At 36.9% G+C, this 17,714-nt stretch overlaps 4 protein-coding genes across 4 annotated transcripts; 2 read left to right on the top strand and 2 right to left on the bottom strand.

Annotated features, from left to right (window-relative positions):
* The first annotated feature begins 1,140 nt into the window (after positions 1-1,140).
* Positions 1,141-4,834, top strand: LOC132196882 (phospholipase B1, membrane-associated-like). The gene is made up of 7 exons (XM_059619816.1): positions 1,141-1,667; positions 2,058-2,271; positions 3,549-3,775; positions 3,845-4,007; positions 4,077-4,231; positions 4,291-4,459; positions 4,520-4,834. Exons 1-7 carry the CDS (start codon positions 1,476-1,478, stop codon positions 4,684-4,686), a joined length of 1,287 nt encoding a protein of 428 aa, XP_059475799.1. The 5' UTR covers positions 1,141-1,475; the 3' UTR covers positions 4,687-4,834.
* A 189-nt stretch (positions 4,835-5,023) lies between these two features.
* On the top strand, positions 5,024-7,287 carry LOC132196297 (phospholipase B1, membrane-associated-like). The gene is made up of 8 exons (XM_059618843.1): positions 5,024-5,257; positions 5,325-5,535; positions 5,933-6,168; positions 6,231-6,393; positions 6,567-6,718; positions 6,784-6,961; positions 7,017-7,175; positions 7,283-7,287. Exons 1-8 carry the CDS (start codon positions 5,024-5,026, stop codon positions 7,285-7,287), a joined length of 1,338 nt encoding a protein of 445 aa, XP_059474826.1.
* A 34-nt stretch (positions 7,288-7,321) lies between these two features.
* Positions 7,322-9,403, bottom strand: LOC132197420 (zinc metalloproteinase nas-4-like). The gene is made up of 3 exons (XM_059620705.1): positions 8,926-9,403; positions 7,847-8,283; positions 7,322-7,625 (listed from the first exon to the last, which is right to left on the bottom strand). Exons 1-3 carry the CDS (start codon positions 9,254-9,256, stop codon positions 7,521-7,523), a joined length of 873 nt encoding a protein of 290 aa, XP_059476688.1. The 5' UTR covers positions 9,257-9,403; the 3' UTR covers positions 7,322-7,520.
* A 525-nt stretch (positions 9,404-9,928) lies between these two features.
* LOC132196296 (centrosomal protein of 290 kDa-like) lies at positions 9,929-17,451 on the bottom strand. The gene is made up of 35 exons (XM_059618842.1): positions 17,281-17,451; positions 17,114-17,216; positions 16,940-17,055; positions 16,791-16,886; positions 16,598-16,733; positions 16,402-16,538; positions 16,230-16,340; positions 16,061-16,170; positions 15,893-16,010; positions 15,648-15,838; positions 15,457-15,595; positions 15,245-15,404; positions 15,020-15,185; positions 14,831-14,963; positions 14,519-14,775; positions 14,333-14,456; positions 14,141-14,281; positions 13,938-14,087; positions 13,774-13,873; positions 13,604-13,722; positions 13,206-13,549; positions 12,872-13,142; positions 12,666-12,818; positions 12,333-12,611; positions 12,133-12,284; positions 11,861-12,085; positions 11,728-11,800; positions 11,414-11,545; positions 11,130-11,357; positions 10,852-11,066; positions 10,515-10,791; positions 10,350-10,463; positions 10,209-10,296; positions 10,037-10,158; positions 9,929-9,975 (listed from the first exon to the last, which is right to left on the bottom strand). The coding sequence occupies exons 1-35, from the start codon at positions 17,449-17,451 to the stop codon at positions 9,943-9,945; spliced, it is 5,484 nt and encodes a 1,827-aa protein (XP_059474825.1). The 3' UTR covers positions 9,929-9,942.
* Positions 17,452-17,714: the final 263 nt, after the last annotated feature.

The following is a 17,714-nucleotide window of genomic DNA, read 5'->3' as shown; positions in this document are numbered from 1 at the left end:
TTGATGTCATAAAGTAATTTTTTATTGCGTATATATCATAATGGCAATTAAAATTATGAAAAAATCTAGATCATTGCGCACCTTGCATAGGCGTATTATGTATTTCTTATTCCAGGAAACCATCATAGAGAAAAATACGCCTTGGGACTTTGGATATAATTTCTGTATCAAATGTTAGTTGAATATGGGCATGAAACTGAATTACAAACAGGGGGAGCACAGCTGAGCCGGTTTTTTATTGTGTATAATAGTAATTGACATTTTTATTCTTGATGCTATATAATGATGCAACTGATGTAAGTTGCAATTAATTATTTCAATGTAACTTGATGCATCTTGATAACATAAGAATCATAAGATATATTAACGCGTAAAATATTAGTTATATAACAACATATTGCGCTATAAGGCCCAAAGCCAACTTAAATATAAAAAGTATAGAGAGAAAAAACGGAAACGCAAGTACAAAGTTATAATATACAAAGGTATATGCTTATGGGCCTTACTGTGAGCTTTGCGCTTTTGCATCTATGATTCTATAGCTTAAAAATATTTTATTTTTCTGATGCTATCTTCTCATTTTTGGTTCAATAATATTTATGTTAAAATGTTATTTACAATAAAATATTTGTTGCTATATTTTAATATTAAACTGTTAAATCCGTTTATTTTTTATATCAAACGAAAATGATGATTTTCACTTAAAAATATCAAATTTTATCATTATAATATAAACAATTTTTTATTAAAATAAATATTTTCATTCCAATTTAAAAAAGAAAAAGAAATTAAAAATATGGGGTGTATTATTTAGTTAAAGAGTGTAACTGATATTAAATAATAAATCATTTATCTGCAAGACAAACTAAAATTATAAAAAAACTTTTGTCGTTTTATGCCAAACAAGAAAAAAAATGTCGAAGCTACGCGGAAGCGTCATTGAGACTTATGTACCAGGATGAAAAATTAAATACAAAGAGGAGGAAATGAAAAGATCAAAATTTATGGTGCAGATTATTCGCACAAGGCGGGAAACAATCGCAGGGAGCGGCCGTGTGGCACTTAAACACAAAGTCATTTTTATTGGCAGTTGGAACAGTCAGGTTCAGACGCCTGACTTCTAATAACTATGCTGAAAGACCTGTTTTTATGTGGAATTCCCAACCCAAAATTAAAATGCACTCACGCTAGTCCGGACTGTATCTTAAAATCCACTGCGTCGTAACGCTCGTTGTTAGTTTGTTTTTTTCTTGGCTGCGCTTTTATCGATGATGCCACCCTTGAATTTTACGCATTTAAGCTGAACCCACTCCTTCCCCTTGCAGCGTTTATTAACATACCTGATACCCAAACGTGTTTTAATTCTTCCTACATGCCTGAACTTGACATTGAAAACACACACGCGGGACTATCCTAAGCCGGCATCTCCACGAAGAAGCCGCGGGGGCATTTACTTAGTCAGTCTCGAGATCAACATGCGACTGCCCGGTGCGCTTTTGCTCGCCCTTCTCGTTTGTTTTTCGCGAGTGTTGGAAAATGGAGCTACGATAACTTTTCCAAATTCTTTCACCATGCGAGTGGAGATGGGCATCAAGGACTTTTTATATAGATTTCTCGGGACCAATGAAAGGGTTCAGGCAAGAAGACTGGCGGCCAAAAAAGTCATGGTAAACGCAATTTTCTTGTTTTTATTATTAGATACGATTAGATATTAAGATTCATTCTTTTTATAATTACATGTACTTGTTATTCACTATTAATAAGTTGTTGATCCCACTTAAGCAACTATTTTTCATTCTAGAATATAGGTTTTTGGCGCCTTTGCTAAAATGAGAAATATTAATTGAAGAATTGGAAATGCCTTTTACAAAATATAGTTTGTTATTTTTTATAGTTTCAAAATTTTAAGAAAAAACTTAAGAACACAATTTCTTGAGGCTTTATCTAGCTTGTGCACTCTGCACATTACAGAAAAATGTTTCCCCAATCCACATATAGCGTGCAAAAGTTATTATTGAATTAATTAAACTATTAATTTTATTTATTTTTTATATTAGAAAATGCAGCCTCTCTACAGCAATGGGCCGTTTCCTTGCAATGAAACTGCAAAATACCGATCTGCGTCAAAGCCCATAAGTGTCCACCAATTAATGCCCGGTGACATCGACGTGATAGCGGCCATGGGCGACAGTTTGACGGCAGGATTTGGAGCTTCGGCCACGATCCAGTGGCAAGTGCCCATTGAAAATAGAGGACTCGTCTGGAGCATAGGTAAAAAAATAATCTCGTTATTGTGAGATCTCCTGTATTTTCATAGACTGCTAAAACGCAAATTAACTTGTTTTTAAACGCGTCGCAAGCCTTCAAGGTTTTTTTATAATTTGTTTAAATTGGTCCCGGATGAATTTTACTAATTGGGCTCCCGATCAAGGGCGGATGATTTGCAAATTATTTATGACACTTTCGGTTCAACGCACTGCTGATTTAGATGGTTCAGTCAAAAAGTTATTTGAAGTGTTAATTCTATTTACAATACCAAAGAGCGCCTGCAAACATTTACACTTGCCAAAAAAATGGCATTGTCACTAACGACACCTTGAATTATTGTTACGGCCCTCCTTCGCTATTAGTTTTTAAATAGGTGCGCCAACATAATCAGAGTCTAGCACTGTCACTTATATACACTGACGCTCTTTGCACAATGGAATTTTATTATAATTGGCTGTTTGAAAATGAAAATTGCAGAGTAAAATTGGACCAAGCAAGGCAACAGTTACTCCCTTACTATATTTTGAAGGCCTTGGATTTAAATTAACAACATTACAAGAAGTATAGATCAAAATACTTGCATTTCTTCCTTTAAATCTTGATGGCGTAAATATTTAAATAAAATTTTTTTATAATTTCTTGAAGCCTATGAGCATGTCAAGGTCTTTACCAACGTAACTCGTAAAGGGTATATTTGCACTACACATAAATGTCGGCGCCGGTTTTAGTTTTTAGAGGGGCATTTTTACAAACTACTGCTTGTGAAGCTGTGCTCTTATTCACTACTTTTTAGTTTATTAAATGACAAATGACACACAATGAAGGCTATTTTAAATGATTATATTTGTTTTCCTCTCTTGTTATTTGATACTCGTGTATTTTTTTTTTTTTTTAAATTTATCAAAGTATTTGAACAGAGTGATTTCCTGGTGATAAACCAACAAACATTTCTGAATTTAAAAAGCATGATATTCTACTAATATTTGCAACGCTACCCTCTTCCCAATTATTTCCTTTTTGTACAACAGACGGTAGTTCGTCCACTCCAATGTCTCCAATATAAGCATTAAAAATTAGGATGACTCACTTTTTAAATTGTATTATATGTGTTTATTTTCTTGTAATTAATTTTTTCACAGTATTTAATTTTTTTTCAATTTTGCAATAAGAATCCATCAAACAAGATATCCTTGCGAAATAATAAATAAATTAGTTTTGTCATAGATGTTTGAATTATTTTTCTCTTAGGACGTTGACACCAAATAATCAATTTTCCGCAGGTGGTGACGGCACTTGGAGAAATGTCTTGACGCTGCCCAACATTCTGCGCCAGTTCAACCCAGCGTTAGTTGGATACTCAACTGGCGATGGGCCAGCTCACGCGTACGCGGCCGGCTTTAATGTGGCCGAGGGAGGCGCAACTTCCAATGAACTCGGATTCATGTCCAAGGCGCTAGTCAAGAGAATCAAGTCGCACCCAAAAGTCAACTTTGAAAAAGATTGGAAGGCAAATATCTAAATTTTGGCAAGGGTTGCTTTCATAGTTAAATTTAATTAAAAATATGGATTTTTGTAGCTTGTGACTATTTTAATTGGCAACAATGACATTTGCCTGAATATGTGCTACACTGATGAGCCCCTGGCTATTATCGCTCAGTTCAAGAAAAATTTGATTGACTCGCTAGATTACCTCAGAGACAACCTGCCCAGAACTCTCATTAATTTGGTGCCTTTAGGACGTAATACAATAATATTTCTCTTTTAGAAGCGATAATTAATGTTTTTTTTTTTTTTTTTTTTTAAATTAGGCATCGACAAGTTGCTGCACAAAATGAATTTGCCGCTGTCCTGTTATGCACCGCACAGAATATTCTGCCCTTGTCTCTTTGGACCGCGATTTGACAGGAAAAAAATACTTTACTCCGACATTGTGTATGCTCTGCAAAACATCACCTTCCAAGTGGTTAGTATTAGTAGTAGATTATTTGAAATCACTCAGAGAATTTAAATTTAATTTTATAGGTAGAGGAGGCCAGGTACAACAACCTAGAAACTTTTGCTGTTGTTTCGCAGCCGTTCACCGCAAACCTCTTTTTCCCTTCCTACATGAATACTTACGGCAACCCAATGACAGACACAACCCTTTTGTCGCCTGATTGTTTCCACTTGAGCCAATATGGATATGCGAGAGGTAAAAACAAAATATTTTTTTTTAAATTAATTTGAATAAATGCATGTTAAATTTTTTCAGCTGCAAACGCTTTGTGGAACAACATGCTAGAGCCAGTTGGCGAGAAGTCAATGGACTGGGCAGAGCCACTCGTAAATTTCAAGTGTCCAACCGAATCGTGGCCATATTTTTACACAAGTTTTAACTCAAACAGTATTAGGTATAATAGAAGTAGAGTTAAAAATTGAAAATATCACTGTTTGGTTTAATTTAAAATGGGTATTAAAAAAAAAAAAACAATTTAGAATCTCACAAAAAATGTCTCAAAATAGTTTTAAATGTATAGCTTAATTTTGTAAAAAATAAACACATATTAGAAAAATACAAATTTATAAAACATTTAACTGAAACACCTAAACAGTTTAAAGAGTTAATTTTACACTTTTTGGAAATTTATTTAACTCCACGAATTCTCCCTCAGGTGATAAATTGAGCGTTAAAAATAAATGGGTAAAAAGTAAAAGTGGCGTGGTATGTGCATTTCTAATTGAGTTCAGTGACGATAAACCTTACACTATCATTACAATGGCTTTGATAAATGTAAGCGCTACCCGTTTCCTATTATTTGCGCTGGCTGTGGCACCATTGCCGATCTTTTGCCTTATAAACCCTTACCTCAAAGCTCACCCCTTAGTAGATCACAAGCAAATACTCGAAACGGAATCAGAGGGACAGCTAAAGCAAGCGTACTATGAGACGGTCATTGGAACCGACGTCAGCAGTGACATTCGAAGGTTAACGAAGGCCAGGGCACGAGGAGTGAGAACACAAAATCGGGGTAAAGACCAATAATTAAAATTTAATCAAATTTGTTGATGAATTTCAGAAGGTGCAACCGTTTTACTCAAAACCATTTCCTTGCAAAAATACATCTTGGTTCAAATCTCCGATTCGACCAACAAGTGTCCACAAATTGATGCCGGGAGATATTCAGGTTGTAGCTGCCATGGGGGACAGTTTGACCTCTGGAACGGGCGCCACGGCAATTTCAATGTTTGATACGTTGATCGAGAATAGGGGGTTCTCGTGGAGCGTTGGTAAAATTAAAATTTAATAGCAATTGCGAGTTTTCAAAATCAATCTAATAGTTTTTCCTACCACATTCTTTAAATTATTCAGCTATTTAATGTATTTCTTTTAATCAAGATAATTTATTAATTCCGGGTGCAATTTTTCCAATTTTTTAAATTAAATAAAAATTTTGATCATCAATTTTTTTTATGCGCACAATTTTACGCTAAAAAATCCTCCCTTATTTTAACCTCAATTTTTCATTTGTGACGAAGCATCTGATCATATCAAAAATGAACAAGAGTAAATCAATTTTAAATTAATATATTATTTTTGTAAAATTCTAAGAGGTTTTCTCTCCGTTTTCTTTTCTCACTCACCAAGACGTCCATTGAAATTCCAGCAAATCTCCTTAATTTTCAGGTGGCTTTGGCACCTGGCGGGACACTTTGACTGTGCCTAACATCCTGCGAATCTACAATCCGCACCTCGTTGGCTATTCAGTCAGAACAACAACCAGTGTTGATGGCAGGGTAGGGGGTGCGGCCTTCAACGTTGCAGAGGCAGGCGCCCTCTCCCGCCACATGTTGTACCAGGCCAAGGTCCTCGTGGAGCGAATCAGAGGATCCGACAGTGTTGATTTTTATCGCGACTGGAAGGTTTGGTCTTTGTGATGATTTTGTGCCGATTGCTGATTTTATTTCGCAACAAACAACCTCAGCTCGTGACGCTCATGGTTGGCAACAATGACATTTGCTCGGAAATGTGTTACCTGAAGAACCCTAACATCATCGTGGACGTCCACTACTGGAGCATCAGGGATGCCCTGGACTACCTCAGAGACAACCTGCCGCGAACTTTTGTCAACGTCGTACCAACCTCCAGTGAGTACAATACATATTTATTTAGTTAAGAATTCGTAAACACATGTTGAATTTTCCAACATTGCTTGCCTAAATGAAATGGATCAAAATATTCTGGAAAATGTGTTCACTTGTTTGTTTACATTCTGAATTCGGTGTGTTTTGCAAATTCTTTGAAATTTTTTATGACACAGAAGTGGCCTATCTTCCAAGCGTCCGATTCCCAAATTCCTGCTACTTGACCCACACGATTTTTTGCTCATGCATTTTCGGCCCAAAATACAGGGCAAATCGAGAATTTTACATCAGCATCTCTGACAGGCTCCAACAGGCCACAATTGATGCGGTAAAAACTTAACTATTTTCATAAAGCATTGGCTAAACGTAAATTTCAAATGGAAAATTTGTCAGGTGCACGACGGCGGCTACAGCTGGAAATATGAAACTTTTGCCGCCGTCACGCAGCCGTACCTGGTGAATTCAATTTTCAGATTCGTGGCCACTCCAGCCAACAACTTCCAACCGCTTGATATTATGAAGTTCACCTCCCCTGACTGCTTCCATTATAACCAATTCGGATATGCAATAAGTTTGAACGCAAATCATTTTAAAATTAAACAAAATCTATTAAAATATATTTGCAGCGGCGAATGCCATGTGGAACAACATGCTTCAGCCCATAGGACAAAAGCATTCAATGGAACCCGATGAAGTTTTCTTCCATTTTCACTGCCCAACTTTCAAACATCCTTATTTTTTTACTGGTAGAAACAGTAAAATTGTTTCCCAATTAAAAAAAAAACGTAATTAGTTTCTTTATAAAAATTAAAGATAAAAGGAAAAATTGTACAAACGTAAATTTCAGCGTCATTAATTTTCTTGTTTCTACTTCCTGTTTATTTTTGATAAGATTAAGACTTTTGAAGGTTAGAGTTCTACAGTCGCACGTGTATTTTCCAAAAATGCGCTAAAACCAAGGGTAATTATCACGCATGCTGTCAACCTTGTGCCTTTTGCATAATATATTATTTTTTTATCACATTTTGTGGTGTTTCCCAGCATTTTCCTCACAGGGAAGGGGAGAAGAAAAAGCAAACTTTAATGCATCAATTTTCTTTTGTAACTCAAACATAAATTGAACAATTTTTTTATTGAACATATGAATAGGGTCCGTCGCATTTGTACATCATATTTATTTTGTGAATATCGCCGACACTCATTCGCTCTCGCTGCCCAACTCGAACCCCAGAAGCCTGTAATGATCATGAATTGATAAGTGAAAATTATCATTTGGGGTTTTAAACAATAACACATATTAACATTATCAGCAATATTAAATTCTCAAATAAATCATTCTTAGACAAACAAAATTGTAAAATGATAAAGAAATTTTTTTTTCGGTGGTAATTGATTGTTTTTTTTTTCAATCAGCTTGATTTTTTTTTAATCAATTAATCGAATAAATAAGCATAACCTTTGTCCGGAGGGTTGGTTTCCCATTGGAGCTGAACGCCGCCGTCGAGTAGTGCATGACGCTCTCGTAGTCGTAAGGAATCTGCGAAAACGCAATCGAGGCGGAGATCTTCTTGAAATTCTCTTCGCGGCCCTTTTCCACGTTTTCCCACAGGATGTCAACGTACTGGTCCCTCTCGGCTCGGTTCTGCTCGTGCAAGAATCCGACCGTGTGCATCAGCTCGTGCAACACGGTGCCCACTTTGGCGAGGCACGCCGGCGCCTGCAGGTTCACCGACTGCCGACCGCCGATGCGACCCACCGAGGCCCAGCACCCGCTGCTGGAACTCTCGATGGTCACGTAGTCAGAGTCGCGACCGTTCCAGGGAACGAATCGCACGCAAGTCAATTCGTGGTAGACGTTCATCGCCTGGTAAATAATATCCACATATTGTGGCGCTGGAAATTCAGAAATTATTTAAATTAAATTAAATTTATTAATTTGGATGGTAAAATTTATATTTCGTGTTGATTTTTCTGAAATTAGGAGAAATTTTTTGTATGTTGGCAGAGAATTGATTTTTAATTAAGAGTTGAAATTAAAATTGGCATTAAAATTCTGATTAAATAATTTTTTTTTACTTTGTTCTCTAGCACGGTTGAAATTTATGCTGTTGAAAATAAAAAGTTTAAAAGTAAGATTGAAGTAGGTTATTTTCTGAAAAAGAAAAATTATTAGTCTAGATTTTAAATCTTTTAATATGCTGATATAAGTGATATTTTTATAACATGGTGTTTACGTTCTAAATTATGTATTTTTTTCTTACATAATGCAATTTGTAAGATGTGAATTGAAAATTTAATTATTTAATGTTTTTAATCACATATTTTAAAAATATTGGTCTAAACAAAATACAATTAAACAATACAAGTCAATTTCAGTTAATTTCAATGAAAGTTCATATTATTTGAATTCAACTTTCTAAATAAAATTTTCATACGAAAATGAAATTAATCTAATTTTGCTAAAATCCAAGTTTAAACTTTTAACGTGCTATTTTTTAAATTTTTTTTTAAAGAATTAACACTATAATTCTTTACCAATGTCAGTTGAAATCATGAAGGGTATCCGACCTCTTGACCATCGCGACGAGGTCGCAACCAAACCATTTCTGCCCAACATTCCTGGCACCAGAATGTCACCAGCCGCGTAACTGCCCAACTCCTCTGGATTGATGGTGTCGGTTTTCGGGTCGTACTTTGCCACCCTTTCGCCCGTGGAGTTGTCAGGGCGGCCGTACATCCTTTCGGCGAGAGCGCCGAGTTGCGGTTTGAGGTCGGGCGCGTTTTTGTAAGTGCTCCACTTCTCGAGCGGGGCGGCCGTGCAAACGGCCACGCAGGCGGCCACCACCAGCACCAGGAGACGGAACATGACTGAGTGCGGAAGGTGCGGGGGCGCCTCATTTATCGCGCGCAGGAAGAAAAATTAAAAGCGCCAACGAGGGTGCTGTCAAGGACGAGAGCCGCGATACCGGCCTAATGAGTTCTTTTAAATTTTTATTCACTTTCCTGCAAGTTGTCATTTTCTTGGTGGCCAATGTCGTGTGCTGCGATAGCAGTGGGAGGATCGCAGAAAGCAGTGTGACATTTCCTGGGATTTTCAGCTAATGATTATAAATGACTGACAATGGACTTCACATTCAAGCCTATCAAATTTGTTGCGATTGCACCCGTCAAGAGAAAGAAGGATTTATTTGTGAGATAGATTATTTGAGTGTGCTTATTTTAAAGAGTTTTTAATTATTGAGTCTGACGTGTGGTTTAAACTATTTATCTTTCTTTATCAGTACATGTACAGGAAAATATAATTACTAATTGTAACAGGAAAAGTAGAAAATAATAAACGGAAACAAAGAAGAATAATGGAAAAAAATTTACTTGAAACATAGCACAAAATGGAAATGTTACTGTAAAATTTCATTTTCAAAGTGGTAAAAAAAAAATTATGTGCATCTTAAAATCACAAATTCAAACAATATCAAAATTTTGTGTAAACTGAATTTTTTGAGTTTATTCACTTAAGTATGAAAATACATAATACAACGTTTGATTTATTTTTTATTTTTGGGGTGACCGCCGAAAGTGTGCCACCTATAAAGTTAAACGCAAATTTAATTTTATCCCTTACATGCAGGAAGCAATATTAAGTTACCTCTGACTTGAGTGCTGCCTCCCTTAAAGACGCTTCTTGCAAAGCAGCTCGCACCTCTACCAAAATTTTTACTTTCTGGTTCAGCTGAGAACACAATTCTGATCGCTCCCTTTTTAATTGAGCTGTTTTAAAATATTTAAAGATTTGTTTTTGTTTTTTAATTTTTACTTACAAACTTCATTTTCTAACGAAAGCTTCCTTCTCAATGCTGATTGCAGTTTCTGACTGGTTTCTGCACTTGCAGATTCCGCAGAGCCATTCTGAAAATTTGCTCTAATAGAATATTATCAGCTATAAAATTAAATAAATTTACATCTCGCGCATCCCTGAGTTTCTCTTGCAATTTCCGGACGTGCTGTCCAAGCATCAAAACCGATCTTTGAAGCTCCTCTTTGGACATACCGCCATCGTCACTGCTATCTCCTCTCTAATTAATTATAATTTAATTAATATGCTACAACAAGTTTGAACTGCATACATAACCATTTCCATCAGAAGTGACCAGATCGTCTATTTTGAGATTCAGTTCCAAATTTGCAGCTTCGAGACGTGCGATTTTGCTTTGCATCTGTACTGCCGCCTCTCTTTGGGTCTCGTACTTCCCTCTCAAAGTGGCCAGTTCCGCCCTCAACCGAGGGACGTCTTCAGATACCCTTTTGTGGTGCTCCAACTGCCGTCGCAGAGAGGCGCACTCTTCTTCACTTGAGGCCAATTTCATCCTCATTTTGCTCATTTGCGCCTCAATGGGAGCCGGCCTGTTTGAAGATTGAGATTTTTTTCAATTTTTACTTAATTTTATTATATTTTTTTTTAACTGAGCTATTATGTTGACTGCCTTGGATTTTCTCCTTAATTGCTGATCCAGTAAAATCTTCTCGCGTTCCAAACGCTCGATCAAAGCTCTCAACGCCTGGTTGCTCTCTTTAAGTTTTTTAGCTGTCGCCTCTGATTCGTCTAATTTTTGTTTTAACTTGTCACATTTTGCCTGCAGATTTTTCCTTTCCTCCCACCTTGATACAACTTCACTGGTCTAAATTTAATATGATAAAAATGCTGTTGTTAAAAAATGATAATTCTATGCATTCAAACGCACTTTTGCTTTACTCTGGTCCAGATAAATCTGCTCTCTGGTTTTAAATGTGTCAATTTCCTCCTGGAGCTGCTTGACTTGCGTTTGCAGCTTGCCAATAATAGCGGCCGCTTTCGAGTTGTCAAATCTGGGCTGCATAGGTGGTTTCTCAATTATCCTCTGAGCAGGTTCGATCAAAATCTTTGATGTTTTTTCCCGTGGTGAGCTTTGGGACCGTCTTCTTTCCGAGACCTACCAATTTTTTTAATTATTAAAGGGTAAATATGTAATTTTGGTAATTTGCTAACTTTAGACTGCAGCTTTTTAATCTGTTCCTGCATCTGAGCGACCATTTCTCGCAAATTATCCACTTCCTGACGTGACCTTTGGAGCTCAGGGTGTGTACGCGTCGAAGTTAGTTCTTTTTCTGACATTTCTGTCTGTATATGAAAAAAAATTATCAACCTTGCATTTTAAATATACCTAGCTATGCAACCTGCTCTACGATGTTGTTTCGCAGGTTGCGTAATTCAGGCTACAGTATAAAATTTATTCAATTTTTTTTTCTTTAATTAATTTTTTATGATGAAAATTCATAAATAATAGAGCACACTATAATTACCTCGGACTTTTCAGCAACTCTGCTGCTACTTGATAATCTGCTGACAATTGCTTGACTCACTTCCTCTTCATACCTTCCGTTACAAAATGAAAAAGATATTTTGTTTTCTTACAATTTTAATTTTTTAAATCACCTGTCTTGAATTGCTTGCAGTTTGGTTTGTCTTGCTTCGGCCAAATCCTTCCACCGCTGCATTTCGCTGCTCACAGACCTCAATTGTCCAGCTAAAGTTGCGGCACTGTGGTTGGACACTCTGATTTCGTCCTCCAGAGTGTGAACTTGTGTCAGCAGCTTGGTGATTGTTGGCCCTTGCGATATTTCAGGCGAGACTTGTTCCATTACTCTACTCCCTTGCAGCCTAGCAAAAAATTAATTATATCAAATGTTGCATACATTTTTTATTACTTCGCCATAGAGTTTTGCAGCTCAATAAGTTGTCGCCGAAGTTCTCTGGTCATCTCAGAATTGTCATCGTTGGCTTCTTTCAAACGCTGCCGTGCACGAGTAACAGCTCCCTCCTTCAGGGACACAAGCTCGGACAAACTGGCCACCATTGCCTATAAAAATATTTATTTTAGAGTTTCAAACTTCAATATTTTAATCACCTCAAGGGCTAGTTTAGCCCTAGAATCGCCTTGTTGCCCATCCATCATTCTTTCCAAATGAGAAATTCTGTCCTCTTTCATTTGCAGCTCTTTTTTCAAAACATCCACGTTGTCATTCAGCGAAGTGAAAGTTCCTCTTCTGATAAACTTTTTATTTGGGTGCTTTTCTTTTGACTGTTCCCGCGCAGCATCCAGTTCCTCAACCACCAAATCAGGTTCTTTGGACTTTTCTTCTGCTGGCTTAACAAATCCACCTCCACCGTCAACATATTTTTCATACTAAATTGAATTAAAAATTTTTAATTCAATCTTAAGAGAAATTAAGAATCTCACTTCCAACAGCATTAGTCGCTGTTCCCAATTTTTTTCCAAAGCGAGCCTTTCGTCCTCAAGAGATCGAGCGTGATTTTTTAGGTTCAGAACTTGGCATTTCAACTCCTCACATTCCTTTTCCAACTTTTCAGCTTTCCTTGAGCTCTCCAATTCCTTTCCAAACATAATTATAAATTCGACTTTTTAATAATATTTTTAATACACACCTTTATCCGCAAATGAACATTTCTTGTATGCCATTCTTGCAGCTGCTCAGGCTGGGAATTTTTGTTTTCAGTTTCTGAACATTCAAGCTTTAATTTTTCCCGTTCAAGTTCTATGCAGTCGAGTTTTGAGTTCAGCTCATTTTGCTGATTTTGTAATTTTTCCACGTCCTCCCTTGCTGCATTCAACCACCTTGTTGCCAACTCAAACGTAGAGAGCGGAACACAAGCAGTATGCCGCGAGCAAATTGACACCAGTTTGCCTTTCAGATTTCTAGAGGTATCAAACAAGTATTAATTTTTACTCAGTTTTTACAAAACAGAGATAATGACCAACCGTTCTCTTTTATGCAGTTCTACTGAGCGATCAATCAATTCTTTTTGCAGTTTGTTCAAAACAACGTCCAATTCCACACTGCGTCTCTGTTGCTGTAGCTCTTTTTTATCGCTCTCTTGCAATTTGAATTTTAAATTTTCTGACTCCAGTCGAAGAGCCAGAATATCTTCGGTCATGCGACCTAACGTCGCTTGCAAGTCACCAGAGCTTTGAAGCTCTTGGTTTAGTTCTCTCATAGCGTCCATTTCAAAATTTCTGTTGTTCTGCAAGTTCTGAAGGGACTCAATTTGTTTCTGCGCTGATACAAGAGACGTCTCAAGTTTTTCAATTTTAGCAAAGTCCTCCTGTAATTATTAATTTTGAAGTTGTTCTTACAATTCGCCACTTTTTAAACCTACACGAATTTCAACGTTTTGCTTTTGCTGCATTATGGGCAACTCCAAGTCTTTGATTGAGTATTGCTGAGAGAGCATCTGTTCAAATTCCCTCTTTTCATTTTCCAATTCAATGACTTGAGCTGTTTTTAATTTTATTATTATCATTTTTTTTTTTTAATTTAATATTTTACCTTTCGCAAGTTGATACATTTTTTCCGCATGCTCAGCTTTTTTCGCGATTACCGCCTCATTAACTTCCAGCGCACTAATTTTTTGAGCCAGTATTTGTACCTTTTAAAATATTTTTAAAATTTAAAATTATTATTTTTTATCAAAAAACCATAACTATTGTTACTTGTTGATCAACATCCGGAAACTGCTCTTGCGCCTGCAGAACGTGGAGACAAGCTTTGTCTTTTTCTAACTCTTGAACGAGATTTTTAACTTGCGTTTCAAGCTGTGCAATTTTTTCTAGATGGTTTTGCTCAGCTTTGCTGTCATCGGTCTAAAAATGCGCGATATCAGTTTTAAAATCTGTCCAGAATTGTGTCTTCTTACTCCTCTCATTGTGTCCAGCAAGCATTTTCTCAGTGCTTCCGACGTCTTTGCCAACTCTTGTTGTGTTGATCTGAACTCATCCGCAGGAACACAGCTTTCAAGTAGAGCGGCCAATTTGTTATTCTCATTTCTTAACAAAACCTTCATACAAATAATAAAATAATAATGCAATATTAATAAAGAAAAATTAACCTCATTTTCTCTTAAATTAGCAATTTCTTTCTCCAGTTTTGCCTCACATTTGATGGCTTCGACAGATTTATTTTCCAAATCCTCACTGAGCCTCTTTCTTGCAGCCTCCAGGCCGTGACACTTTCTGCAAGATTAAATTTTAACCTTTCTTAATTCCTGAAAATAGAAGCAAAATATTTTATTTGCCTCAGCGCAAATCTCTCAGCTATTCTTTGCGTTGCACATTTTGCAGCACAAACAGCGACAGAATGATTTTCTTCCTCCAAGTGCCGCTTGTACTCTTCAATAGAACCCTCCAAATCGCTCATTTTTGCACTCAACTCCTCATCGTGTTCTTTCCTAGAATGTGCGATTAGCGGCAAACTTTTTGACACCTCTTTAAACAATCCCTTCAGATCATCTTGCAAGGTGTGCATTTTAGACTTCCATTCTTGATGTAATTGCTAAAATATAAAAAAAATAATTAGTCTACGTTGATTATTAAAAATTTTATATAACTTTTTGTGGCTGAAAATCAAAGTTTGTCCTTTTCAAATTTGATGGCCCTATATTCGTATTGGACGTTGCAGCGCTCCCAATGTTTTGTTCCAATAGACTGCCAACTTGCTGTTTCCACAAATTCTCTTGTTCCCTTTAAATTAATTAAGTTTATTTAAATTTTATGGGAATGTATTTTAAAATATTTACCTAGAAATCCTTAACTGCTCCCTCAGTTCTGAAGCAACGCCTTGGACATTATGCAACTGGGCCTGCAGCCTCATTGCAGGGTGGTACCATCCGGCCACATGTCGAGAATCCAAGGCCTCTAAAAGTCGTTCTAGGCAGTTTGATTCCAGATGCACATCACTGTTGGCTTATATTTCAAATTTAATTAATAGATAAATACTTCTGAATTTTTAAGTCATCTCAAACCATCTTGGTTTCTGATGCTTTCCAGAATTTCGTGCATCCCCTTTCGCAGACTCTCGTTTTCTTCAACAATAAGTTTAAAGTCAATTTGCTCGCTTTCCCTCTGCAGCGATTGCTTATCGTCTTGATCCAAAACTCCTTTTCCCTTTCTAGCTTCGCGGAGCTGATTTATTATATTTATTAAAAATGGGATAAAATATTTCAATTAAACCAACTTGAAGTTTGAGTGTAACTTTCTCTTGCTCCAATCCCGCCACTTGTTTTAATAGAGACTCTATTCTTTGCCGTTCGCTGGCCCTTCTATCTCTCACGCCACTGATGTCAACCTCCTCGTCGGCAATACCAAATCGCTCTCTTTGGATTAAGCGATTATTTAAATCTTAAATAAATGTTCAAATAATTCTACCTGAGTGCCAAATTTTGGTCGGCAATCTCGTCTAGACTGGCTTGGAGCTGATTCGTCGTTTTTATCAGACGCGCAATTTCCGCGTCCCTGACCGCCAAATTCCTTTTCATCTCCCGCGATTCGGCCAAAGCTTCTGGCAGGCCAAATTCTCCTTGCTCCAGTTTTTGTATCTGAGTCGATAGCTCAGTCACCTTTGTTATGATTATTTTTTTAATTTGTTCCAACGATTATCGAATTTAATTTACCTGTTCTCCTCTTATTAGGGCATCTCTCTCAGCCTCTTCAATTCTACTTTCAAGCGTTCTCTCTCGCTTGACTGCCCTTTGCAGTTGTTGCCACAGCTTTCTGGATTCGCCGTCACCCCTGAAATTAAAATTCAATATAATTGTGGTCAACAAATTTTTTCACATTACTTGTTGCTTCGTAGTTTTTCCAGGGCTTCGGTGCTCTCTTCTAAATCCTTTGTTGCTTCTGAAAGACGCGTGCTGAGTTCGTTCACTTGCTGATCTCTTATAGCCATTGACTTGTTTGATGAAATTGCAATTTTAGTACATTAAATCACAAAATTTAAAATATTTTCACCTGAGTGAGAGCAGAAACTGTTTCTTGCAAATGAGCATATTGTTCTGGCCTGGAAAAGAGCACTTGCTGTCGTAGCTCTGAGATTTCGCCATCCTTCTTTTCCATCAAATTCTAAAATTTTAAAATTATGCTGATGAATTCATACTTTTTTATATTTTTGATTGTGAACTACCTTCCACGTGTCCACCCTGCTTTCCATTGCATGCTGAAACTGAAGCAGTTGTGAATCAAGCAGACTTCTTTGCTCAACCAATTCTGATATTTGTCTTCGCAGGCTTTCGATCTCATCTTTTGAATCTCCAAACCGATCTAAAATATTTTGTATATTTTTTTAATAAACCATTATTTTGTTGCTAAATAATTATCACTTTTTAATTCCAAATTGATTTTCTGGCTGTTCGTGAGATCTGCCGATGTTTCAGCCAAAGCCTCTGTCGCCTCAGCCAGCTTGTCGCGCAGGTTTGACAAATGCTGCTTCAGACTAGCGTTCTCAGCCTCCGTATTCTTTTGTTCAATGGGAATTTGAAATTAATTATCATTCGATTGTTTGATTAGTTTTACCTCCAAGTCTGATAGCAAACTGCCAATGTGCTCTGTTTGCAACTCTACAGTTTTCTTCATTTTTTGCTTTTCCTTCTCTGCCCTATATTCGTCCTCCTTTCCCAAACCACATTAAAATTTTTCTCATATTTTTGCAAACGAAAAAAAACCTCGGTGTCCATCATAGGGTCCTTTCCTTTGTTTCTCCTCCTCAAAACCTCTAATTCGGCCAAAAGCTCTTTATTTTGCTTCGACAACCGGGCCGCTTCTTGCTTTGCCTCACTTGCTTTAATTTTATAAACACCAATATAATACATAATTTGTCCAAAACATCTCAGACAAACCTTTGCGGGCCCTTTTACTTGACGACGCCTGATTTTCAAGCTCATCATATTCCTGCCTTATTTTTTCGATGGTGGCTGCGTGTTCATTTTTAATTTCTTCAATCTGCCAAATGATTATATTAATTGATATTTCGTAGTCGCAGTACAAAAAAAAATTGCCGACTTGCCTGATTTCCACGGAACTGGAGTAATTTTTGCGCCAACGCAAAAACTTTTTTTAACTCTTCGTCCGTCGCTTCTGCGTCCACCTGACATTTTGAAAGTTGCGAGCACAACTCTTCTTTACTGTCGTTGTTCAGCTCGGGAAAATTAATGTCAATATAATAGTCCCAATCCATTTTACTTTAAAATTACAAAAAATAGAAAATGATCAAACAATTTCAATCTTCAGTGAAAAAAGTTATTAAGATAATGTTGAGTGGCCTGCTAACCATTGTTCAGTCTCGCCCCACTTGTTTTGCACTGGGGTTGACTCTCTTTGTGAGGGCGTGCTTGCAGGGCAGGTGCGAGTAACTCCTTCCCCCTACATACCGTCGTCATGGTCACCGCGTAAAAACACTGGGCACGTGCGACTTAAAGTTATTAAATTTTTGATAAACTT

Source organism: Neocloeon triangulifer, unplaced genomic scaffold, assembly GCF_031216515.1.
Source record: "Neocloeon triangulifer isolate White Clay Creek 2 clone unplaced genomic scaffold, ASM3121651v1 ptg000012l, whole genome shotgun sequence".
NCBI lineage: Eukaryota > Metazoa > Arthropoda > Insecta > Ephemeroptera > Baetidae > Neocloeon > Neocloeon triangulifer.
This window is presented reverse-complemented; position numbering and strand designations above follow the sequence as displayed.